Source organism: Suncus etruscus, chromosome 17 (assembly GCF_024139225.1).
Source record: "Suncus etruscus isolate mSunEtr1 chromosome 17, mSunEtr1.pri.cur, whole genome shotgun sequence".
In the NCBI taxonomy this organism is placed as follows: Eukaryota; Metazoa; Chordata; class Mammalia; order Eulipotyphla; family Soricidae; genus Suncus; species Suncus etruscus.
In genome coordinates this window covers 39,789,978-39,817,272 of record NC_064864.1, presented here as the reverse complement: position 1 = coordinate 39,817,272, position 27,295 = coordinate 39,789,978, and the positions used below count along the sequence as shown (strand labels likewise).

Below are 27,295 nucleotides of genomic sequence, written 5' to 3'. Positions count from 1 at the left end.
GTTTGATGCTCAGGGGTTATTCCTGGCTAAGTGCTCAGAAATCGCCCCTGGCTTGGGGGGACCATATGGGACGCCGGGGGATCAAACCGCGGTCTGTTCCTTGGCTAGCGCTTGCAAGGCAGACACCTTACCACTAGTGCCACCTCGCCGGCCCCGGTTTATCTTAAATTTTACCAGGAGTATTTGGGCTACTGTATAGTATAGAAAAGCCAGTATAGTGAAAGCAGGAAGACATGACAATGATTGAGATGAGAGTTATGTGGCTTAGAACTGACTTGCACAAGCAAAAGGAGTGAGAAGCAAGCTGGATCCTGGAATACTTTGAAGATGATACCAATGAAATTTGTAACGAACTTACTGGACATGAGGCATGTGAATAAAACTGGATCCAAGGATGACAACAATTTTGGCTGAACAAATGGAAAAATTAAATTGTCACTTACTACTAACAACTGTTTATATAAAATTCTCTGTGTGCATGTAAGGGCATAAGCATAGAGAAAGGAATGGAAAGTGATAATATTGCTTTATCTCAGAGAATGTGTTCAAAGGAGAACATGGGTTTGAAGAGTCAGCTGCCAAAGCTCTTTATATTATGAAAAAAAAGTTAACACGAAGGGAATGGAAGGATTGAAACAGGATGCAAAAAGAGGGAGGGAATGAAAAGACTAGAAAATAAGCAAGAAGGCAAAATAATGTTCAAGGGGAATGAAAAGAAGAATCCAAAAGATTTAAACATTTGCAAAGTGTCTCAAGACAGAACTTTGGTAATTAGGTCTAAGAAATGGAATTTAAGGAAATGAGGATTTTGAAGGAAAAAATATAGAATGATCTCCTTCATATCTGGGATAATAAAGGAACTTGGTAAGTAAATAAAATGCCCAGAAACTAAGAACTGGTCTTAAGCAGGAAGTATGTCACTGCAAGAGAGATGGAAAGTGAGGAGAGGGAGATGATGGAGCAATGGTGGAGGGGTACTCTGATGAAGGGTGTGGTGTTGGAATATTTTAAATGTGAAAAACAGACATTATCAATAGTGTAAATTACAATGCATAAAATAAAATAGGGGCCGGAGAGATAGCATGGAGGTAATGTGTTTGCCTTTCATGCAGAAGGTCATTGGTTTAAATCCCTGTATCCCATATGGTCCCCTGTGCCTGCCAAGAGTGATTTCTGAGCATGGAGCCAGGAGTAACCCCTGAGCACTGCCGGGTGTGACCTAACCCCCCCCCAAATAAAAAAAATTAGTATATCACTGGATATCCAGTTAAAGCTCCATAAGTAGTAGCATGAATGGTTTTTCAGTTCAAAGAGCAAAGGGTAGGTCATAATGCAAATTTCACCATACAAGTCCTTTGCCTTCAAAGAATTTTCTCTGAGAATTAGTATGTGAGAGGAAGGGGAACAAATCCAACCTGTTCTGAAGACTGGCCCAAAGCTGAGCCTTCTTCACCACTCAGAATGAAAAAGGAAAGACCTGCATCAGATGAGACTTCGGCCTGTAACTTAAACAGTGGAAACAATGGTAAACCAGTGTCAAGCGTTAAAATGAATACTTTTATCTGCTTATAAGTTAAAATAAAGCTTTTTTTTGATAATATGGCTATAGTAACACTATCTTATTCATTAATATAAGTACAGGAAGAGACATAATTATCAAGTTATTTAATTTTGAGTCTGGTTCATGACTTTTTTTTTTGTGGGATTTAAACAATTTGTTTTTCACTTTGAAATTTTCTAAGTTGTGGCAAGGAACTTCTGGACCTTTCCTGATGTTTCTAAGCCTAGTGCCAGAGTGCACAGCAGTCCTGGGCTACCAGAGTCACCACAATGTATTTAAGAAATCACGTGATACCGGGAATTGAACCTATGGCCTCTGTATGCCAGGTATGTGCTCTAGTCTTTCATTTTATTTAAAGATATCATAAAAAAGAGTATTATAATAATTAGTATTTATAACAACTATAAATATTATATCTATAATGTAATATTATATAATATACAATATATTGTAAAATTATAATATAATAACTTATAAATTATAGTGTCACTCTAATCAGACAATTTGATCAAAATGCATGTCCAGGACAAATTCTTTTTATTCTTTCCCTGTTTCTAGTCATTCTCTGGTAAGTGTGAACTCACAACTCCAACAGCCCATCTACAAACTTTGGTAGAACTAGAGGGTAATGAAAAGTGGCATATAAACTTGCTGAAAAAATAATCTTTCCTTTCTTAAAAATACAGTAAAATGCAAATCATTTAAATTTAAATTACAGCTTCTTTTTCACATGTGAATTATAATGACTTGTTTTCAGGTAGATTTAGGAAAGGAAATCAATTATTTCATAATAAGCAAAACTCATAATTTCTAATAGTCAAAGACTTTGAAAATATGAAGACAAAAAAGCTTATCTTATAACCTGTTTATATATCTACAATTTAATTCTCACAGTAACTTTCAAATTTATTCACCTTGCAACAATACTCAGTTGACAGTCTTAACCTTTCAAACAATTATTTCTACCTAGTAGTTGGTAAAAAGAGTCTTTGACATCAATTTTTATTCCTTTTCATATCTTTCCTTCTTTTTGTCTTCCCTTGACAATGAATTGATTTTGACATACTTCCAAGTTTTAATTATTCATAGTTAAATTCAATTTAGGCACTTTTAGTCATGTGTTGAATGAGCAGCAAGTATGAAATCTTTGCTTTTCAAATTTTTGTCTGTTTTGGTACCAGAGATTGAACCCAGGACCTCAAATATGATAAAAGTGCTCTATCACTCTATCACTGAGTGGTCTAATCCGACTTACTTTGGGGGTGGTGGTGGTGGGGTTTTTTGGTGTTCAGGGGTTACTCCTGGCTTTGCGTTTAGAAATTGTTCCTGGCAGGCTTGGGGGACCATATGGGATGCTGAGAATCAAATCCGAGTCTGTCCCAGGTCGGCCACACTCAAAGCAAAAGCCCTACTGCTGTACTATCTCTCCTTTACTTTTACTTTTAAATTGAACTTAAAAGTCTTTCACTATTCATTCAAGAGGAGCACAGTAGAGGAGACAAAGGTGAAAACAAAACAGTCTTTATATATAAAAATTTTGAGAGTTAAATATTCTTGCTGCTGTGGTGAAGGAGATTATCACGATGTTTTTTTTCCCATCTCTAAAATAGAATCATTTCTTTAGTAGAAATAATGGTGCAACTTTCAGATTTGCCCTGTAAAATATCAACCTCTGGTTCTTCCAGTTTCCCTTCCTTTTGATCAGCAAAACAAAGACATTGGAGCTTTGCATCTATAGTCAGAGATAAAAATATGAAAGGGGCAAAACTTGTCAAAAAGCCCAATTTAACTATCTGTCACACTAGAAAGAAAGAAATCTTTTATCTTAATTGCAACACTTTACTTTTAATCTTTTTGTTAAAGCTGTGTATCTTTATTCTAATAACAGTTCTCTCAAAATGTTTTATTTCAAGCTTAAATCATGTAATTATACACTATATTTTAGAACAAAATTTGTAAGTTAGGGTAACATTCATGCTGTCAAATAGAAATAGGGATGACTACAAATTGACACCAAGGAATTTCTAGGTGGAAAAAATGATCTAAAGGTCTAAGCTTAGCAAATCAGTAAATAAGGGGCTGGAGAGCATGGAGGTAAGGTGTTTGCCTTGCATGCAGAAGATTGGTGGTTCAAATCCCAGCATCCCACATGGTCCCCTGAGCCTGCCAGGAGCCATTTCTGAGCATAGAGCCAGGAGTAACCCCTGAGCACTGGGTGTGAGCCCCCCCCCAAATAAAAACAAAAAAAATCAGTGTATAATGGGAGAGGTTGCACAGCAGTAGGCCATTTGCCTTGCACGTGGCTGACCTAGGACGGACAGAAGTTCAATCCCCCAGGGTCCCATAGGGTCCCACCGGGTGTGGCCCAAAAACCAAAAACCAAACCAGCAAACAAATCAGTAAATAAATTACTAAAAAGGAGACATGCTTGCAAAAACAAAGATGTATATAAATATCAGTATAATAGTTACCTTAGGACACTGATATCTTTTATTATCAGTGAGCAGTTGAGTTAAAGATTTTTCACACAGATTAGTCTGAAATAACATAAAAATGACATGGAATATTTAACTCTTTAAAGAATAGACATAATTATTCCCATAAGTATTTTATACAAAATAGATAAAAACTCGGGGCTGGAGAGATAGTCTGGAGGTAGGGCATTTGCCTTGCATCCAGAAGGACGGTGGTTCGAATCCTAGCATCCGATATGGTTCCTCGTGCCTGCCAGGGATGATTTCTGAGCGCAGAGCCAGGAACAACCCCTGAGTGCTGCCGGGTGTGACCCTCCCCCCCAAAAAAAGAAATCAGCACAAAATAGATAAAAACTAACATTTAAAAATATTTTGCTTCAATATGTTTGTTTTCCCCAGTTGTCACATATAGTTATTATGAACAAGTTTTTTGGCTTTAACACCTCAGGGATATTATGAGACATGGATTTGGGGCAAGAACCTCAAAGTTGTTTTCTTTTTTTTTAAATATGGAACGCTTCATGAATTTGCGTGTCATCTGTGCGCAGGGGCCATGCTAATCTTCTCTGTATCGTTCCAATTTTAGTATATGTGCTGCCGAAGCGAGCACGAACCTCAAAGTTTTTAATATTTTATTTCATTTCTTCTTTTTTTTTTGGTTGTTGGACCATAGCCAATAGTGCTGAGGAGTTTCTTCTAGGTTCGGTGCTCAGGAATCACTCCTGACAGTGCTCAGGGGACCATATGGAATTCTTGGGCCTGAACCCAGTCCGCTGTGTGCAAGGCAAATGCCCTACCTGCTGTATTATCTTTCTGGCCTGCCAAGTTTTTTATATTAAGAGTGGATTTGGAGGTAGGAGCAGTGGCATAGTGGTAGGGCATTTGCCTTGCACGTGGCTGACCTAAGATGGATCACGGTTCTATCCCTCTGCATCCTATATGGTCCCCCAAGCCAGTAGTGATTTCTGAGTGTGTAGCCAGGAGTAACCCCTGAGTGTCACCGATGTGCCCCCCCAAAAAAGAAACAAAGATTGGATTTGGGCTCTTTTATGACAATAAAAAGCATATTAGCATATTTTGTACATTTAAATAGTAAATTTGAAAACAGAAAAGAAAATATTAGCATTACCTTAGCATTTTTTAGCTTTGCCTTTACTTTGCCTCTGAATGTTTCTTTCATATTTTCTCTTGTATCTAAATCTAAAAAGAAGCCAAAATAATAGAGTTCATGATAGATTAACCGCAGCAATAGTACTTATTAGCTAAATTGCATCCTTTATAAAGACTGTGAACATCTTAGGCTTTTTCATTGTAGCTCAACTCTGTACTGCCCTCCTTCCATTATTAGCTGCCCCCTTATCTTACGTTTAAGTTTAACCTTTCTCTCTGAAACCCTCAGATTCCCTTGCTGTGCAATCTCATTCTGGGACTTTCACTTCTTCAGAGCCATAAAACTCTGTCCCCCAAACTCAGTCTTAGTATACCCAGTCTTCATCATTATTAGATAATAAAAGACAAATATAGGAACATAAAATAACATAAAAAGTAAAATTAGAAAAAGTAAAAAATACAGAAAAATAATAAATAAAAATAATAAAAAATTAAATGAACAAGAAAAATATTTAGGGATTGGAATATTTGCCTTGCACACAACTGACCCAAGTTCAATAGAAAAGAAAGAAAAAAAGGAAGGAAGGAAGAAAAGGAAGGAAGGAAGAAAGAGGAAGGGAGGGAGGGAAGAAAGGGAGGGGAGAGAGAAAGAAAGGAAGAATAAAGAAAGAAAAGGGAAGGAAGAAAGAAAGAGAAAGCAAGAAAGAAGAAGGGAGGGAGGGAAGAAGAGAAGGGGAGAGAAAAGGAAGAGTGAAAGGGATGGAAGAAAGAAGGTGAGGGAGAGAGAAAGGAAAAGGTAAGAAGAAATGAAGGAAGAAAGAAAAGAAAGGAATAAGAAAAAAGAAAGGAAGAAAGGAAGGAAGGCAGGGCGGGATGGAAGGAAGAAGGGAGAGAAAGGAAGGAAGGGAGGGAAGGAGGAGAGAGAGAAAAAAGGAAGGAAAGAAGGAAAAAGAAAGAAAGAAAAGAAGGATAGTAAAAAGGAATTGAGGGAGGGAGGAAAGGATGGAAAGGAGGGGAGAGAAGAAAGTAAGAAAAGAAAGAAGAAAGGAAGGAAGGAAGAAAGAAAGAAAGAAAGGAAGGAAGGAAGGAAAGGAAGGAAGGAAGGAAGGAAGGAAGGAAGGAAGGAAGGAAGAAAGAAAGAAAGAAAGAAAGAAAGAAAGAAAGAAAGAAAGAAAGAAAGAAAGAAAGAAAGAAAGAAAGAAAGAAAGAAAGAAAGAAAGAAACTTGTGCTTGACCTCTTGAGCTACACCCCCAGCAGGCACCATTTTCCCTCAGGAAATATATCCATAAGAATAGTGTATAGATAGCAGCTCTATAAGATGCACAAAGCTAGATTACTCTAAGCTGATTAAACTGGAGTGAAAGGTATATGAAAGGCAGGAAGGTAACTCTAAGTATTTATTTTTAACTTCTTATATCAGTTTCATAAATTCAATACATTACTGCCAACCTCCAGTTTTTCCAGGAAATGAAATCATCTTGTAGCATAAAGAAGTTGTTTGCTCATGTGTATATTCTAGCCCAGGTGTTATTTCTGCTCATTCACTTCATAATCTACTGGACTTAGGAAGTCCTACATAGACTAGTAAATGGAGGACTATTGGTTATTTTACTTTGCATTTCCCCAAGGTTGCATAAAAGATGCTCAATGCAAAGCTAAGTCACATAGGCATGAAAATCTTCATTCCAAACTGAAAGTGTCCTTGGCATAAGTGAAAAACTTTCATTTTATGTATACTCCATTTATTCACTCTATCCCCAGACTTAGAATGGTAGATGGCACATGGTGGTAGGTGCCTAAGAAATATTTTCTGAATAAGTAAACTGGGGTTCAATCATAATGTGTTTTTATCCAAAGATCTGAATTTTCATGAAGTGAGTTTTAGATTTCTGGATCTTTATGCTCTATCATAGCATCAAGCACCTGCAGATGCTTCATATTTACATAGAACAAAACCAAAAATTAATAATATACTTTATTATTTACAATGCCCAACAGGAGTTTAGTTTCTGTGGAAATTTATCTCTTAAGAAATTTGTGTTTCCTGGGGCCGGGCGGTGGCGCTGGAGGTAAGGTGCCTGCCTTGCCTGCGCTAGCCTAGGACGGACCGCGGTTCGATCCCCCGGCGTCCCGTATGGTCCCCCAAGAAGCCAGGAGCAACTTCTGAGCGCATAGCCAGAAGTAACCCCTGAGCATCACAGGGTGTGGCCCAAAAACAACAAAAAAAAAAGAAATTTGTGTTTCCATGCAGCCAACCTGGGATAAACCCAGGTTAGATCCCCAGTATACCATATGATCCCTAAGCCTGTCAGGAGTGATTTCTGAGTGAAGAGCCAGGAGTAACCCCTGAATGTCACCGGATGTGGGCTCAAATTCCCGCTCCCCCCAAAAAGAACTTTGTGTTCCCAGGGCTGAAAAGATAGTTCAGTGAGTAGAGTGCTTGTCTTGATGACATCTGACCTGGGTTCAATCCCTTGCATCCAATAGGTCTCCTGACCTTACCAGGAGTGCTCTTTAAGCCCAGAGCCATGAGTAAGCCCTGATAGAATTAGTCATTTACATCTTTTGAAAATAAAATGTCACTGACAGTTTTATACTTATTGAGAACCTTTTTGGAGGTGCCTGTTTACAGTTTCTTCTACTGCAAAGTTTTCTGTGTTTTCTGACATCTGTAAAAAAAAAAGGGATGGGATGGGTGGGTGGGTTATTTTTATATATGTTGCTTTGACATTGAAGATCATTTTACATGTGCATATTCATCCCTTTTGAAATGCCTACTTGTATCCTTTGCCTATTTTTTGAAACCCTACTTTTAACTTTTAAATATTTTTGGTTAGGGGGCCATACCTGAAGATTCTCAGGAGCTATGCCTGGCGATAGGCTTTGAGATTATGGATCACTTCAATCAAAATGTGTAGGGAGCGGTCAGGAATTTGGCTAAGTGCAAGAGTTCATGCCTCTCTAGGAGAGTGGTTAGTGGGGGGGGGTGAGGTGGGTTACAAGTATGCAAACAAAAGTAAAATATTCAGTGACTTATCACTTTACTCTGGTGGTGGGAGGGTAAATTCTGATTAAACTAAGTGACATTCCCAGAAGGCAGGAAAATTGTTAGGAGGCCATCATAATAGTACTGGTGGGAGATGCTGCATATCTAAATCAAAAATGGAGGAGGGTAGTGATTCATACAAAAGATAATTCCATGAATTTGGTAAGCAAATAGATGTGTGGGTCACAGCGAAGAAACAATCAAGGACTTCTAAGTTTTGGATTTCAGTAATTGTTTAGGTAGCATCAATTCAAGCACTGCAAAGTTAGGAAGACAGTTGGAGATGAGATAAATGAGTTCTGTTTCAAATGTTTCTTAGAGATGCTCATCCTACACTCAGGCAAGAGGTCCACCCGATGCTCAAAATGTACTAAAGAGATTTGAAGTCTAAAAAGAATCCTGCCTACAAGGACTTGAGAACATGCTTTGCATTTGCAGGAGCCTGAAGTGTGGTACCACATGTTCCCTCATAGGCACTGTGAAAAGCACCCCCACCCTCCCCAGCCATGAGTAGCTCTCAGTACTACTGAGTATGGCTCCTAAATGAACAAATTAAATTCTTTACTTAATTGATTTATAAATAATTTTAGAGACTTATTAACTATGAAAGAATCAATACCTTTAACAGAAGATAGTACAGTAGGTAAGGGACTTGGCTTGCATGTAGCAATCCAAATTGGATCCCTGGCACACCCAGAGTCACCCCAGAAGAAAGATTCATGAAACCTTCCTGTATGAACCAAATCCAAACCAAACCAAACTGGTTCCAGTGATTAAACCCAACCTTTTCTTCCAGAATAATGTGAATTCACACTTCTTGACATTGAACCTTTTTAAAAGGGCACAGAGATGGAGGATTACCCATTATCCATTTATGACCTGGGGCTTGATCTATAGTGAAAGTCTAAGAAGTAAAGTCAAGAAGGTGTCAGTCAAGAAGGCCTCCCCTATAGTGGGAAGGGCCCATGCCTTGCACATGACTTTTGCTGAGCACCCCCAGCTTCATGTGGCCCAAGCCCAAGTTCATTTAGCCTTTTCTGATTCAGAGTATACAGAAAGCAGTGCTAGGTGTCTAAGTTTTTGCTCCTTGCTTGGCAGTTAGAAACCTCTGTTCTGTGCATCTATTTATTCATAAATGCCTATAAAACGGAGTGGTTCCCAACTACTCGTCCTCAAATACGTCAGATCTGGACCGGCTGCTGACAGGTAGAACTTCTGCGGGTTCATTTTCCATAGAGCAAAATTTCAACCAGACTGAAAATAGAGATTCTCAGGGGTGGTTATGGGGGGGCGAGCTGTTGGGATGTTAGGATAGTAAGATATTCACCTTGATGGGCAGTAAAGACACGGTATCCCAAATACCAAGTAGTGAGACTGAGAGGACACCAACCGCCCAACAACGCTCGGTTCTTCCAGCCTTCCACTGAGACCACAGGCCGCACATGCGCAAAGCCTCCCACAGCAGCCAGGTTCTAGCAGGCACCCTGGGGCATGTGTTTTCAAACTTGTTCTGTTGTGTTAAAGCGTCGAGCAGCCCTGCCTCTTCCTAGAGCATCTGCTGGGAGAAACCAGCTTTGATCACTGCAACCAGGGTGTGTACCGCGGTGGGCAGGGGACATGGTACCTGTATGACTAATATCAGTATTTGTTACTCTCCTCACTTCACTTATTATGAAACTCCAGCTCCAAGTTGCAGTGAACTGCAGAACTTTTTTCCTTCTTTGGGGATTTAGACTATCCCACTGTGGACATACCACAACTTCATTGGGGTTGTTATTATATCCTGTACTAAGTAATACCATGAACATAAGTGCATACATTATTTTTTTAGATGTTTTTGAACTCTTGTGTCTGTGTTTGGAGAATAAATTATACAACTTAAAATAGCTGAATTATGTGGGAGCTCTTATCTTTTTTTTTTTTTAAATCTCCATACTGTTTTCCCAAAGTGCTGAACCAGAAATCATTCCCACCAGCAATGAAAAGAAGTTTCTTTTTAACCATATCCTCAACAACACTGGCAGTTTCTAGCCTTTTTAAAAAATGCTTTTTATACCGGTATGAGATGGTACCTCACTGACATTTTGATTTAAATTTTCCTGATGATAAATGATGATAAACATTTTTCACTTACTTATTGGTCCTTTGTATGTTCTCAATGGAAGTATCTGTTCATCTTTTACTGTGTTTTATTGGTTTCTTACTTGTTATGCTTTGTGATAGCTTGGCACATCCGTGTCTGATGCGTTGTGTGCAAATATCATATTCCATTCACTGAGGTGCCTTTTAATTTTAGTTCAGCTTTCTTTTGCCATACAAACCCGTTTAGTCTGAGTTTCTCTTATCATTCACACCTTTTTAATTTGAGCTATTAATTTTTGGTTTTGATATCTTTGCCAAAAGAATCCTTTCACTGGAAACACCTTTGAAGTACGGATCCTGGAGCATTCTATACTTTCCTCAAGTCTAATTTCAGTCTTTGATACACTTTGAATTGATTTATGCATAGTGTGAGATTCACTCTTTGGAATGTGGTTATACAGTTTTCTTGGCACCATTTGTTGAAGAAGCTTTTCTTGGTCCATTTCATGTACCTAGCTCCTTTACCATAGCCTATAGCTCATGAAGATTCCAGGTTTTTCAATGGACTCTCAATTTTAACCCATTGCTTAGTCTATCCTTATGCCAATAAATGCAGTTTTATTACCGAAGCTTCTTAGAATAAAGTTGGGAAATGAGGTACCCTATCCCAACTTTTTTTTTCCAGAATGACTTTGGTTATTTGGGGGTAGTGATTTTGTAGCCTTCTACTCTCCTGTATTGATTTATTGTTTCTAAGAGTTTTTTTTTAATGGAGTCTAAAAGTTATTTTCATATACATATTATCTTAAATGTTATCTTTTCATCTGTATAGTTCTCTTTCAAGTTGGTGTATTATTTTGCTACAAAATTTTGTCAGTTCCTTGGGGGCCATATTGATAGTACAGTGAGTAGGGCATTTGCCTTACCTGCAGAAGACCTGGATTTGATCCTCAGCATCCCATACACTCTGCCAAGTCAGAGTAATTTTTTTTAATTTCTTAGGTCAGAGAAAGAAAGAAAGAAAGAAAGAAAGAAAGAAAGAAAGAAAGAAAGAAAGAAAGAAAGAAAGAAAGAAAGAAAGAAAGAAAGAAAGAAAGAAAAAAAGAAAGAAAGAAAGAAAGAAAGAAAGAAAGAAAGAAAGAAAAAGAAAAAGAAAAAAAAAGAAAAGAAAAAACCCAAAACCCCACAAAAAACAGACAGTTCCTTATAAAACTAAAAATAGGGTGTAACATAGAACCTAGCAGTTGCTGTTAGGCATTTATCCCAGAGAAATGAAAACTTTAGTTTACACAAATATCTGACATGAATGCTCATTATTTATGAATCGAGATTTTGAAAAGATCCCAAATTCATTATTTAAATAATTAATACTTTTAAGAGCTATTTTATAAAATAAATATTTGTTATTTCTTCTGCTATAAAGTCAGCACAGTAATTCAGCATTTTATTAGTCACATTTAAAAGATTACTTTTTTAATTCATCTGGTAAAATATGGTAAAAGTGATATGCTAAGACATATATTTAATGAAAACAAAAACATAGACATACTGTGAAATTTATATTTAACAATTTTTATTTTAACCTTGTTTTACACCAACATACTTTTGCTTGAAAGCTGAGAGGTTGATAATGGTGGAGAGTGGGGCTCATATACCAATATAAAGGAGGAAACTGAGATTGAGACAAAACCCAATTTAGAGAACATCACAACAGAATTATGTACTGTTGAACATTTTTCTAATAACATAGTATTTTTCATTTGTCAGAGTGCTAAGATTTATGGCACATTAACTTGCATTTTTACAATAGATGGAAGGAAATGGCTAGTGTTTCTTGATTCTCCCCTCCCCCGAGACTAGAAGTCTGAAAACAAAGAAAAAGGACCAAGAAATGTTGTAAATCTAAAAACAGAGAAACAAAAGGAAAAGATGTTTACTTTATTTTAATCAATGGAATGATTCAGTGAACTGCATTGAACAAACAGAAGCTAGAGGTGAAAAAAAATTACCCTAGCATAATTTACATGAGTTTACATCTCATAGTGACTTACAGAACCATGATTTAATTACCCAGGTATGTTAACATAGGCAAGCACCTTTCTGCCAGCAAAATTCTTATTATAAAATGAATTAGGAAGACTTAGGCAGGGGTCTCAAACTCAATTTACCCAGGGGCCGCAGGAGGCAAACTCGAGGTGATCCTTGAGTGCAAAGTCAGTGGTAAGCCTTGAACACTGTGTGTGTGTGTGTGTGTGTGTGTGTGTGTGTGTGTGTGTGTGTGACCCAAACAACTAAAACAAAACAAAACAAAGCAGGGCCTCAAAATGTTGTACGGAGGGCCGCAAACGGCCTGCGGGCCGTGAGTTTGAGATCCCTGACTTAGCATATACTGATGAAATGTTTCAGCACTCACAAGTTATACGACTACTCCAACAATGATTTTTCAAAAAGAAGTCAATTAAAACATCTTAATAGAGGGTAAAGATTATAATCTTTTCAAAAACTTTAGAAACAGTTAAGAGATAGTGATTAAAGTAATAAAAGTAAACCTAGGTAGTATCGCTCTATGATCACCCACTTGCTGATTCACTTCCTTGATGATCCAAAGACTTTTTGTAGTACAACAAAAAATCCTTACCCTCCCCCGCCAAAAAGATATTTTGAGGATTTCCCACTTCATAGGAACATAAATCCTAATTGGTTAAGGAGCCTGTCTTGCATGAGGTCAACCCTGGTTCTAATTCCCTGCTTCCATATGGTTCACTGAGCCCAGGCCTGGATCATAGAAGCTTGAATGTCTGTTGGAAAGTTTAACCTTATTTCTCAGGCAATTATAAACCATCAACAGTTTTGGTTAGGAAGCAATGTGATTAAGTGTTCTTTAACAAAGATGAATTTGACGGTAACATATGGGAGACAACACCACCAATGGTGATTTTTATTCTTTACAAGGTTATCTATAATACTGAATAAGAAATTTGCAAAGGCAGAATGGATAGGTCTGAAATTTATCCTGATCTTGTTTACTTGAACGGTAGCACTAATAGTGATGAAATATAGGAGAGAGAGAGCAGGTTTAGGAGAAAAAGTAGATTTCACTTTAAATCATCTTAAATACTATTACCTGCCTCACTTCTTTTTTTAATTTGTTAAAAGAGCATGTATAGTTGACATATTTGATCATAATAAATTTGTTTACAGAAAAGTGAGAGAAAATGTTTAGAAAGATAATAGAAAGAGATCTAAAAAAAAGAAGAGGTGAGGAGAAAGAAGAAATACAGCAACAAGCAAATTTGTGAATTTATGAATTTATTGTATCTCCAATGTGGTCATTAAGTCATTGTCAGATTCATTTGTTTCTAAACATTGAGTGATTTCATCTATACATTGGTATATAAATTGGTGTGTTCCTATGGGGTTAACAATATTAAACAAATAAAGTTGTCTCATGGCTGTGAATGTGGCTAAGCGGTCCAGGAATTTAAGTCGCTATTTTTAATATAGCTTATATATATATATGGTTACAGCTGCCAGTTCTCCTGACATGGTGATGATGGGGAGAGGTGCCTGCACTCACTCCAAAAAAGTCTTAGTGTTATCAGCCCAAATACAGGCACACCTGGCCTTTGGTCAAATTGGTATCTCTGCAGAGAGTCATAGAGGTGTGGTGAAACAGGGTCATAGGCAAAGTGGTGATTATGGGTGACGATAGATACATCAGATGTGACTTCAGCAGGGCAGGGACTTGGCCCATTCTCTACTTCCAACTTTGCCAGCTTTCAGCTATGTGGCCAGTGTATCCATGTTTTTTATGGCTTGGTTTATATATCTCTTTCAAGAACAGAATGAGTCTGTCGAGCTGGCCTGGTACAAATATGGTGACTGCATTTGTGGGTGTTGCTATGGCTGCCAGTTCTCACAGAAATAGGAGACGGTGGGGAAGGTTGCCCTGCCTCACTTTTTAAAACTTTGCTTCTCCCTTCCATCATTCATTTTTTTTGTAACTAGAGTAATGCTTTTAGGTGATAGCATTTCACATGCCATTGGCAAATCTACATGTTCCAATGAGCTTTGCTATTCAATATACATACAGGAGAGATGTTTCCTAAACACAGAAAATCAACACAGGTGATGAAAATTAGACCATCAGTTTAAATTTAGAAAGTAATTTAGATAGAAAAATGCAATAAGTATAGAAATGCTATTCACACATTCAGTTTGAGCTGCCACTTTTCTAGAGACTTAAAAAACATACCTGTTTTCATTGCCCAAAATTCCATTATTCCCAAAATAGGGCCAGTTGTACTTGGCTTTATTAGATTCAGTTACAAATAACTATGTAGGTAATTAACTCTACATTGTCCTAAAACAAAATAAAACAAATTGTTGTCTCTTAGTAATTCTGCCAGTTTAGACATTACCTGATATTGGGTGCTGCCAGAGCATTCTGATTAAAGTTATGGAAAGAACTTACAGACTAAGGTCTTGAAAGGAAAGTAAGTAATAAAAAATGCTCAGACTGGGGCCGGGTAGGTGGCGCTGGAGGTAAGGTGTCTGCCTTGCAAGCGCTAGCCAAGGAAGGACCTCGGTTCGATCCCCCGGCGTCCCATATGGTCCACCCAAGCCAGGGGCGATTTCTGAGCACATAGCCAGGAGTAACCCCTGAGCGTCAAACGGGTGTGGCCCAAAAACCAAAAAAAAAAAAAAAAAAATGCTCAGACTTTATGTTTCAATTAAAAAGATGCTGAGATAGATGGAAGCACTGTGCCCAATCTTCACTTCTTTTTTATATTAGACTCAATTTATGGACAAGGAGAATATGAGATAGATGGCCTGAACTAGTCCTACCTTCCACCCCAAATAGTTATTAGATAAGTTAAAGACCCTTGAAAGTGAAAGTCAATGTTTATTATGGTAAGCCACTGAAGCTCTGAGTTTGTAACAAGAAGTTAAAAAAAATAAAATAAACATGGTTAAGTGATCATAGCTAAGAGCAATTTTCATGTTCTAATAAGAAGCAGCTGTTAGAATTTGAAAAGTTTTGGTGAAATCCAGATTATCTTTCAAACTGACAGTAAATATGAATATGTTTAAAGAATTATTTCTTACTGCAGATGTTGGTCTATGGTCAGACATAGCATATGCCTAGCATGTGTGAGGTCCTGAGTTTCATCCCCAGCATTGCAAAATAAATAGTAATCTTTTGTGAATTTTTGTTTTGTTTTGTTTTGTTTTCAGGCCACACCCGTTTGATGCTCAGGGGTTACTCCTGGCTAAGCGCTCAGAAATGTCCCCTGCCTTGGGGGGACCATATGGGACGCCGGGGGATCGAACCGTGGTCCGATCTTTCCTTGGCTAGTGCTTGCAAGGCAGACACCTTACCTCTAGCGCCACCTCACCGGCCCCAATAAATAGTAATCTTAATACTGTAGATAAGTGTTACGCTGTGAACTGTAGACTAATCTCTATTTTAATAGCCAAATGTTATTTAATAGCCAAATTTATTTATTTATTCAGTTACTTAATTAGTTGTTGTTTTGGGGCCTCACCTGGCGGTTCTCAGGTGTTACTCCTGACTCTGTGCTCAGATATCTCTCCTGGCAGACTCAGAAGACCATATGGGATGCCAGTGATAAAATCCAAGTCTGTCATGGATTAGCTGCATGCAAGGCAAATGCCCTACTGCTGTGCTATCACTTTGGCCCAATAACCAAATTTTAATTTTGAATATAGACTCTAGTATCAAAATGATCTATTATAATATTGAAACCAAATTATAATTTCCAAATATTTAAAATAAGGTATCTTGAACTTCAGATTGTGCTTGCCTGAGCAGCATCACTTTCTCAGACTCTCATACAGAATCACCAGCCCAGGTGACCCAGTTGACAGAGATCGGCTTCCACTCCCAGTCCCCCTTCCCTCCAAAAAATTATAATCATATGATTATAGCATCCATAACTATTTAAAATCTCTCAAAACAAAACCAAAATATTTTTGTATGGCTCCTCACAACTGATAGCCAGTATCCCTGGCACTATATGGCCTAAAGAACATCATATCCAGGACCGGAGAGATAGCACAGCGGTAAGATGTTTGCCTTGCATGCAGAAGGATAGTGGTTCGAATCCCGGCATCCCATATGGTCCCCTGAGCCTGCTGGGGGAGATTCCTGAGCATAGAGCCAGGAGTAACCCCTGAGCGCTGCTGGGTGTGACCCAAAAACCCAAAAACCCAAAACCAAAACAAAACAAACAAACAAAAAGAACATCATATCCTTGGACCTTACACTCAATCACCATTTTTAGCCTTGAATATATTTTTATACAAGTGCTCTCCAGTAAGGCTGCCACTATTTTAACATGGCTCTTGGATATTGAACTGTAGCTAGTTCTGAGTGAGTTATGCTTTAAGTATAATATACAAAATAACTATAAAAACAATATGATAAACAAATACCTCATTGATAATTTTATACTAATTTTATGTTGAAATGATACTTGGAATATAGTCACTATTAAACTGATTACCCAGTTAGATTATACTGTTTGTTGTTTTTCGGTTTTTCGGCCACACCCAGTGATGCTCAGGGGTTACTCCAGGCTATGTGCTCAGAAATCACTCCTGGCTTGGGGGACCATATGGGACACTGGGGGATGGAATGACGGTCCATCCTAGGCTAGCATGGTCAAGGCAGATGCCTTACTGCTTGGCCTCCTCTGCCCAAGCCCCTAGACTGTTTTTTGTTTTGTTTTGTTTTGTTTTGCTTATAGAAATATTGATGGACAGATCCAGATCCAAGGTGAGTATGGTTCAAAGGGCACCAGACCAGCCACCAGTCACCAGGAGAGTAGCCACATCAACAAAAGAGACTCTCAATGAATCTGAGAGGAGCACAGGCATACCAGGAGGCCCCATCAACAAAGGGACTCAAGGCCTGTGAAGCTCCAAGGGGAGCATGGGCACCAGCCCAGCAGTCACAAGAGCAACCCCATCAACAGAGGGATGCCAGCAGATCTAAGGGGAAAAGTGGGCACTGACTGTGAGGTGCACACACAAGAAAGTCCTCAACAACAAAGGGTCCTAAAGTCTGACCATCCTACACAGGTCAGAGGCCAGGCCCAGGAGCTAAAATTTATGTAACCACAAGATAATTTCTCACCGACATAAACTTTAGAAATCTTTCTGGTAGTGGGGAAGACTGACCGTGACATAAAAAAGAAGCACCTTGAGACTACAAAGAAACCATTGTAAAGCAATGCAAAACTACACCATACTTTGTGGATGAAGACTGAAATCTTACAGATCCAATCATTACTCATCCCTTATATAATCTCACTGAAATAGAGCTCAGAGTGAAAAGGCTTAGGATGTTCAATGAGCTCAAAGAAATAATGGAATAGACTGCCAATCAAACACAGAAGGATATGAGAACATAAATGAGAAAAACAAAAATCTCAGAACTAAAACACTTCATAAGCTAAATGGAAATTTTCTTGGAAGGTGTCTACAACAGAGTAACAGCTTCTGAGGACTGAATCAGTGAGCTTGAAGACAAAGTGCAGAAAATCTCTAGTCAACAAGAAAGATGGAAAAAGGTTTCAACACAAACAGAAGATTCATTTATCCAAAATAAATGACAATAGAATTTGGGATAAATTCAATAGAAAAAAAAAAAACAAGAATCATATGGTGGTATGAAAGAGCCAGGAAGAAGCAACAATCTTTATGCAATGAAATCAGAGACTAGAAGAAATGAACAAATTCTTGGAATCCTATAATCTACCAAAGCTGAATCAAGATAATTTGGAATATCTGAACAGACCTATTACCATCAAGGAAATTGAAATAATAATCAAAATAATTTTAATAAAAAAAGGCCTGGGTGCTGCTAGATTCACTAGCAAATTCTTCGAGACCTTCAAAGAGGATCTACTGCCAATACTTTTTAAGCTAATCCAAGGAAACTGAAAAACAGAAACACATTAAAACAGTTTCTGTGGGGCCGGCGAGGTGGCGCTAGAGGTAAGGTGTCTGCCTTGCAAGCGCTAGCCAAGGAAGGACCACGGTTCGATCCCCCGGCGTCCCATATGGTCCCCCTAAGCCAGGGGCAATTTCTGAGCGCTTAGCCAGGAGTAAACCCTGAGCATCAAACGGGTGTGGCCCGAAAAACAAAACAAAACAAAACAAAACAAAACAAAAAAAAAACAGTTTCTGTGAAGCTAACATCACCCTGTAAACAAAAGCAGACAGACACCACACACAAGAAAAAAAGAATTACAGGCCTGTATTCTTGATGAACATAGATGTAAAGGTCTTCAAAAAATATTAGCAACTATAATTGAACACTACTTCAAAAAGATCATACACCAGGACCAAGTAAAATTCAAAAGTTTTTTCCATAAGATCTGGCACAAGACAAGATTGCCCACTATTGCCACTTCTATTCAATATAGTATTGGAAGTACTTGCCATAGAAATTAGGCAAGAAAAATATATCAAAGGCATTCAAATAGAAAGGGAATAATTCAAGCTCTCACTATTTGCAGATGATATACTACTATAATACAATATTTAGAAAAATCTTAAAGACTCCAAAAAAAGCTTCTGGAAACAAAAGATCTTTATAGTAAATTGGTAGGCTACAAAATTAATTCACAAAAGTTTATGGCTTTCCTATATGCAAATACTGAAAAAGAAATATTTTTTAAAAATCCCATTTAGAATTGTCTCAGAAAATCAATTACCTTGCAATAAACATCACTAAAGAGGTGAAAGACCTATACAAAAAACAACAACAAACAAACAAACTACAAAACACTGCTTCAAGACATAAGGGGGGCCAGAGTGGTGGCGCAAGCAGTAAGGCGTCTATCTGCCTTGTGCGTGCTAGCCTAGGATAGACCGTGGTTCGATCTCCCGGCATCCCATATGGTCCCCTAAGCTGGGAACAATTTCTGAGCACATAGCCAGGAGTAACTCCCGAGTGTGACTGAAAAAAAAAAAAACAACCAAACAACAACAACAAAAACCAAGTAAGGACAAGGGGCCAGAGTGATAGGACAGCAGTAGGGTGTTTGCTTTGCAGGAGGCTGATCCAGAATGGACCGGACTGCAGTTTAATCATCGGCATCTAGTGAGCAATTTCTGAATGTATATCCAGGATAACTCCTGAGAGTCACTGGGTATGTCCCAAAAACCAAAAAGAAAAAAATAAAAAAAGGACAAAATGGAAACATATGACTGGCTCATGACTGGGAGTAGTAATATAATTAAAACGACAATACTTCCCAAAGCATGGTACAGATTCAAAGCAGTTCCTATAAGGATACCCATGACATTTTTTAAAGAAACAGATTAAATACTTCTGAAATTCATATGAAACAATACACCTGCACAAATTGCTAAAACAATCCTTAATAAAAAGATGGGGCATCACCTTTTCCAACTTCTCCAACTTCAAATTGTACTACAAAGCAGTAGTAATTAAAATAGCAAGGCTTTATAATAAAAACTCTCAGATCAGTAAAATATAATTGAATATCTTGATACACAGGAGCAAAAAAAAATGTGAAGTGGATCTAGGACAGCCTCTTCAACAAGTGATGCTCAGAAACTTGGTCAGCAATATGAAGAAACTAAACTCAGAACTCTTCCTGACATCCTGCACAAAGGTTAAATAAAAATAGATTAAAGATCTGAAACCATAAGGTATATAGCAGAAAACACAGGCAGAACTCTCCATAGTATTGAAGTTAAAGACATCTTCAAGGATGAAACATCATTGACTAAGTGGAAGCAAAATTAATCAAATGGGACTACATTAAATTAAGAAATGTCTGCACCTCTAAGGAAATGAGGACCAAGATACAAAGACTGACCATGAAATAGGAGAGAGTATTCACCCAATAGCCATCTGATACGATATATAAATTGCTGGTAAAATTTAATAAGAAAAAAACCTAAATCCATCAAAATATGGGAGAAACGGGGCCAGAGCAATAGCACAGTGGCATGCAGCCAAACTGGGACTGACCAAGCTTCGATCTATGGCATTCCATATGGTCCCCAAGCCTGCCAGGAGTGATTTCTGAGCCCAGAGTTAGGAGTAAACCCTGAGCACTGCAGGGTATTGTTGACTCCCCCTAAATATAAATAAAAGTATAAAGATATTGCTCTATATATTTAAAATATAGGAGAAGAGATGAAAAGATACTTCCTCAAAAAAGAAATACAGATGGCCAAAAGGCACATAAAAATGCTTCATTCATGAATCATCAAGGAGATGCAAATTAAAACTACAATGTGATATCCTCACACATCAAAAACTGGTTCACATCAAGACAATAAGAACAAGTGCTGGCTTGGGTGTGGGGAGAAAGGGACTATCATTCACTTCTGGTGAGAATGACAACTGGTCCAATCTTTCTGGAAAACAATATGGACATTCCTCAAAAATTTAGAAATTGGGCTCCCACATGACCCGGCAATGCCACTCTTTCAAATATATCTTAGGAACCAATGGGTATAAAACAATGCAAAACACAGGAAGTAGAGTGATAGCGCAGGGGTAGGGCATTTGCCTTGCACATAGCTGACACAGGATGGACCTTGATTCTATCCCCCGCATCCCATATGATGCCCCAAACCAGGAGTGATTTCTGAGTGCATAGGCAGGAGTAACCCCTGAGCTTCACCAGGTGTGGCCCAAAAACCAAAAAAAAAAGTATTAAAAAAATAAAACAATGAAAAACAATGCAAAAATAAAAAACCCTCTGCACACCTATGTTCATTGCAGCACTATTCAAAATAACTAGAATCTGGAAACAATCCATGCCTGAGAACAGATGAATGATAAAGAAACTATGGTACATCTACACAGTGGAATAATATGCAGCTGTTAGAAAAATGAAGTCATGAAATTAGCTTATACACAGATCAATATGGAATATATTATGCTGAGCAAAATGAGTCAGAGGGATAAGGATATATACAAAGTGATCACACTTGTTTGTGGGATATAAAAATAATAGTATGGTAATAATACCAAAGGCAATAGATAAGAGGGCTTGGAGGTCCATGTTGGGAAGAGTAGCACAAATAATGGCATGCAATTAGGCCAGAGAGGGACCACTATAGCAATAATAGTTGGAAAGTATCACTCTGGACAAGAACTGGGTGCTGATAGGAGTAAAGTGATTTGTATGATATCACTTTTTGTAACTATATTTCAAACCATGGTGTTTAGAAGGGAAAAATGGAAGAGCAAGAGAGAGTGAGAGAAAAGGGTGTCTTTCATAGACATGGGCAGGAGAAAGGATTGAAGGGAAGGTGGGAAGCAAACGTTGGTGGCAAGAAATGTGCACTGGTGAAAGGATGAGTTTTTGAACATTGTATGACTGAAACTCAATAATGAAGAACTTGGTATTCTCATGGTGATTTAAGAAAATTTGTTAAAAATTTATAGATTGAGTTAGCATAGAAATATTTTAAATGCTATCATATTTTACATTTACTATTGACTTTAGAATTGGCATCTTTATTTACTTATTTTGCTTATAGTTATTAATTTTTACTTTTCTCCATGTACTTATAAAAATAAAAGTACTTATTTTCACAAGAAATAAATGTCAAAGCCAGTTTGTGTACAGTCCAGAGAGAAATGACAATCTTATCTAGTGATCATTACAAGATTAAATTGAACAGTAACAGTTTTTACCTAGAATGGTCAAAGGAAGTTTCCTTATTTACCTCAAAACCAACTTTTCCTCCAATAGAAAAGAGACTAAATTAAATGTGCTGATCATCTTCATGATTTGGGAATTATAACAAGTGAAAACTTACTTAAAATATCTTAAAACATTTTTTGTACCCAGGCAAGAAAACATAAAATAAAATTAAAAAGACTTCAATTTTATTGAATGAAACTTTTGAATTATTACTTCATCTTGGTAATAGACCAGTGGTTAAAAAGAATAAGCAATAAAGTTGGGACAGAAGCCTATAAGTTTGAACATTAGCTTTGTTTCTTCTTATTTGTGTTATCCTCATTTATAAAATGGAAACAATACTTAAACACTTATAATTTTTCTTTAGGATCAAAATAGATAATGAACATGGTTTATGCAGACATAAAGAAAGGGGCTGCCACTGACACTTATTTGTATCATTATCATCAGCTACCATTTGATTGTACACTATCATAAAGTGAGCAGTGCAATTAACCTAAGTGTAGAGGAATCATTGTATACCACATCTGTTCCTAAAAAATTAGACTATCCATTGTTATGACAGTCCTTGCAGACTTAAAGCAGTATTAATTCACATTCTATCAGGAAATAAGATGTCAACTTCCTTATCTGCCATGTCTTACATGTCCTGTATTTATGAAGAAGTAAATGCCAGATAGTAATCTTTTTGTTGTTGTTGTTTAAGGGCAATACAAGGCAATAGCAGGGATTACTTCTGACTTTATACTCATGAATTATTCCCAGAGGTGCTCAGAGAACCATATTGTGTGCTGGGACTGGACCCAAGTCAGCCACATGCAAGGAAAATGCCGTACCTACTGTACTATTGTTCTGACCTGACATTAACCTTTCTGAGCTTCGGTTTCTGTTAAATAGCAGTGGATGTAGCTGCCTTAAGATTATTGTAAGGTGGGACATTGGTGATGGGAATGTTGCACAGGTGAAGGGTGGTATTCTTTACATGACTGAAACCCAACGACAATCATATTTGTAATCAAGGTGTTTAAATAAAGATATTAATTAAAAAGATTATTGTAAGGATTAAATGTGAAAATGAGTGTACTGCACTTAAGCACAAGGCATGGCAAACAATGAATGTTCCATAAATACAAGTTATCACAATATAGCCAACTACTAGTATTGTCATCATATCTTAATTTGGCTTCCCATTCTTAGTTGTGAATGGAAGAAAAGTTATGGTCCATGAGCTTTATTAAGCTAAGATTTACCATTTACCTGGATATAAAAAACAGACATAGATTCCTGAAAAAGTATAGGTATTTAATCACTAGTATCTGGAGAAGTGACACCACACCTACCTACTACATGAGGTAAATAGTTGCAGAGAGAAAGAGAATGGGACAAGATCAGAGTAACATAATATCACTCCAGCCTGCTTAATAGATAATTCTTAGAAGCAATTCTAAAAGGGAGATGGTACAGGATCTCTTCATGTTTCCAAGACAGAGCTACTTTTCGCATAACATACTGCATAAATAGAGCCCATACTTGAGTGGCAGAGATTGCAGTAACACTTTCAAATCTGTTAATCTGTTTCTTTTTCTTTTCTTCTTCTTCCTTTTTTGGTTTTTGGGCCACAACCGGTGGTGCTCAGGGGTTGTTCCTGGCTCTGCATTCAGAAATCACTCCTGGCAGGCTTGGGTGACCATATGGGATGCTGGACATCGAAATCAGGTCTGTCCCAGGTCAGTCACCTGCAAGGCAAATGCCCTACCGCTGTACTACCACTCCAGCCCCTCAGATCTGTTTCTTGGCACGTTTTGATGAGCAAACACATGATGATAAAAAAAAGGTGTGCTACTCCACCAATGCAGCTTGCCAAGTTAAACACTGTGACAATATGTAAATTTTGGACTCATTAAAACTAAATTACAATCTTTTGGGGGCAATTGGTGAGCATACATACTATTAACTGAAAAGTTGGTGGTTTGAAACTAATGAGAAATGATCTTGTCTCTGTCCAGTTTCTTGGTGATAACAAATATCTGGACTTAGATAAGGGTGACAGTTGCATAACACTGAAAAAACTAGAAGCCATTGAACAGTATGTTCAATGCAATGCTGCATTCCATATGTTTTATAATAAAAACAACAGATGCATTTGAAGATAAATTTTTCCAAACCTGAGTTGTAATTGTGTTTGTTCCTGATATTATACCTATCCTGTAGTATTCTCTTGATATTTGAATGCTATATGTACATCAGCAAAAATTAAAATTCTGGTCTGAGTGCTTCATTCTAGCATTTTGGCATCACTTAGGAAAATGTGACCCATCACATCCCTGCTTTGGAGTGAACTAAGTATTGTATAAGTATATGAATTCTCTTGTAAGAGTCTCTATCCCTAGCATATACTGGTCTATCCTAGAAAATTCTCCTATACAAAGCACAGGGTGGGAATGGAATAGCTGCCATCTTTAGAAACTATGGCTTTCTTTGCAAATGGAATGCAGGAAAAAGAGTCTGTAAAAGTATAACTGAATCAGTTCCTATAATTCTCCTTTTAACCAGAATAACTTCCTAGCACACTCAGTAATCAGGACTCTCAATTCTTTTTTATAAAGCAAATTTGAAAGGTGACAGACTTTAGCTCTATACAAATACAGAGTAAAAGTGAGGAAAAAAGAAATTGGGACTCCTGATGGAGACATTTGTCAGATGGTCTTGAGGCAGAAAATGGTGACTACATCCCACAAAAGGGAGTCAGCAAGTTTCATAAGCATGCCAAGCCTAGTCTTGGTGAGGAATGATGGATGAACTCATATGTCACTGTAGAGGAATCTGTTTTCTGAATAAGTTTCTTTTTGTATCCAGCCAGCAGATTTCAGGTGCTCCTGTTATGCCATATCTTTACAGAAATATTCAGGCTTGTGAAAGAGAAGCACAGCAGTGATGATCACTGCCAACAGGATCAATGAGAAGAAGACCATAAGAAAGACATAAGTGCTATAAGAAAGAGGTGCAGATGGTATTTTCTCTGCTGGAATCAAGTTGGTCAGGTTCAACATGTAGCCCAAGGTCCATCCAACATTGCTCTCATATATCTGTAAAACAAAGTGGGAAAGCTTGTTGTTCCCTGTTGAGTTTAAATAGTTTTCTTGCAACCCCATCTGTTGAGTTTAAAGAGTTTTCTAGCAACCCCATTTGTGATAATGAGAAGCCAGGAGGTCAAGATCATCCCCACGTGGTTCTCTAATGAATTGTTTTCTAAATTAGAAGTATGATTGTCAGGAAAATGGAGGAGTAATGAAGAAGGAGCAATTAGGAGCTGGAGCGGTAGCACAGAGCTAGGGCATTTGCCTTGCACGTGGCCAACCTGGGTTCGATTCCTGGTATTCCATATGTCCCCCGAGCCTGCCAGGAGCAATTTCTGAGCACAAAGCCAGGAATCACCCCCTAAGCACTGCTGGGTGAGGTCCAAAAACAAAAAAAGAAGGGGTGATTGGAGTCTCACTATTAAACTCACCAAAGATGTGAGTTTACTCCTCATCTGTCCAGAAACTCACCTTACCTGCCCAGAAGAGCCTAATTCCAATAAACATTTAAAGAATGGCATTCCTCTTTTATAACATATTTTTGCTTTATTTATTTATTTATTTTGTTTTTGGGGGCCACATTGCTTAGGAATCATTTCTGGTGGTGCTTGGAGGGTATGTATGATGCCAGGGATGGAGATCAGTTGCTTATGTGCAAAGCAAGTGCCTTAACCTCTATACCATTCCTTCAGTCTCTTGGGATGTATGCATTTTTAAGGTTCTTGGTACATAATTCCCAGTCACCCAAACATTAATCAAAATTATATTCCAAGCAGTAGCATGTAGCAATGTTTCTCCTCATAATCCTTACCAGTGTTGGAAATTAATGATTCGTGAAAATTGCATTTCCCTTGGGGAAGAGGTTAAGAACTTTATCTGAATGTCAATGTACCTAAACCTAAATTGAGAGTTTAGAAAAACTGGACCATTCATTGGGGTTCAAAGAATATAGATGACTGGTGAATTGATATAAACTTCACACAAACAAAATAAACTGAAGGAAGGTTAGTAAGACTAAGCTATTAAACCCAGGACAGATAGGGACTGGAGAGATCTTACAGGAATGCAAGGCACTTGCCTTGCATGCTACCAACCCTGACACAACATAGGAGCACCAGGGTCACTCCTGAGCAGAAGCAGGAAGTCAACCAAGGTCAGACAAAAATGGAATAAAACTAACAAAAGTCTACAACCTTCTATCTCAATGCTTTATTTAAATCACCATGTTTAAATAAAGGTGGCAAACTGTTTTTTGTATTAATTGGTATGAATTTAAAAAGGCAAACACTGCTGTGGGTATTTTTCATCAAGCATGAGTTACCTATGTTTGAAGGAGACAGAGATTAATAGCTATAAATGGTTCTATATGCCTGGATACCTGCAGGTGGAGCTTTGGTAAAGCACAGCAGTGAGATTATTTCCTTAAGGTGCTTTAACACCTGGCTTCTAAGCAAAAACTTTCCTTCAAAGCCAATGAATATCCCTAACTTCATATTGAGCTTTCAGATTGGTTAACTTTAGAACTAATACTTATGAGAGGGATTTCATCCTTTACTAATTCAAGGTCTAGATTTTTGGGATGGATTATGTAACCAACCCACACAATCATTTTGTTATCGAATGCTATTATATTGCTTTATTATCCCTTTTTCTTCCTTCCTTCTTTCTTTCTTTTTCCTTCTTCCTTCCTTCTTTTTCTTTCTTTCTCTCTTTCTTTCTCTCTCTCTCTTTCTTTCTTTCTTTCTTTTTTCTTCTTTCTTTCTTTCTTTCTTTCTTTTCTTTCTTTCTTTCTTTCTTTCTTTCTTTCTTTCTTTCTTTCTTTCTTTCTTTTCTTTTTCTTTCTTTCTTTCTTTCTTTCTTTCTTTCTTTCTTTCTTTCTTTCTTTCTTTCTTTCTTTCTTTCTTTCTTTCTTTCTTTCTTTCTTTCTTTCTTTCTTTCTTTCTTTCTTTCTTTCTTTCTTTCTTTCTTTCTTTTTTATTTTTGATTTTTTGGGGCCACAACCAGTGGCACTCAGGGGTTACTCCTGGCTATGCACAGAGAAATTGCTCCTGGCTTGGGGGACCATATGGAACTACCTGGGACTAGATCTTGGTCTGTCCTGGGTCAGCTACCGCTGTGCCATCGCTCTGGCCCCTATTATCCATTCCTTTTTTTTTTTTTAACAAAAGAAGGACTTTACTATTATGTAGGAACAAAAGCTAAACTAAGAAAACTT

The 27,295-nt window shown here is 37.6% G+C and overlaps 2 protein-coding genes and 1 non-coding gene across 5 annotated transcripts in view; all 3 read right to left on the bottom strand.

The window, feature by feature from the left end:
• CC2D2B (coiled-coil and C2 domain containing 2B) overlaps positions 1-9,636 on the bottom strand; it is a 92,756-nt gene extending 83,120 nt beyond the window's left edge. Inside the window, exons 1-5 of the mRNA XM_049790403.1 lie at positions 9,520-9,636; positions 7,755-7,815; positions 5,165-5,235; positions 4,033-4,098; positions 1,407-1,505 (exon numbers count right to left, since the gene is read on the bottom strand). Coding sequence (XP_049646360.1) covers positions 1,407-1,505; positions 4,033-4,098; positions 5,165-5,235; positions 7,755-7,815; positions 9,520-9,636 — 414 coding nt within the window. The remainder of the gene's footprint in view (positions 1-1,406; positions 1,506-4,032; positions 4,099-5,164; positions 5,236-7,754; positions 7,816-9,519) is intronic.
• LOC125995333 (U6 spliceosomal RNA) lies at positions 4,539-4,645 on the bottom strand. The gene has a single exon (XR_007490875.1). It is a non-coding gene; the product is annotated as a U6 spliceosomal RNA (small nuclear RNA).
• Positions 9,637-24,553: 14,917 nt separating the features above from the next.
• ENTPD1 (ectonucleoside triphosphate diphosphohydrolase 1) overlaps positions 24,554-27,295 on the bottom strand; it is a 100,798-nt gene continuing 98,056 nt past the window's right edge. For all 3 annotated transcript variants that reach the window (XM_049764393.1, XM_049764391.1, XM_049764392.1), the window contains one exon: positions 24,554-25,089. In XM_049764393.1, coding sequence (XP_049620350.1) covers positions 24,883-25,089 — 207 coding nt within the window. In that variant the 3' untranslated portion in view covers positions 24,554-24,882. The remainder of the gene's footprint in view (positions 25,090-27,295) is intronic.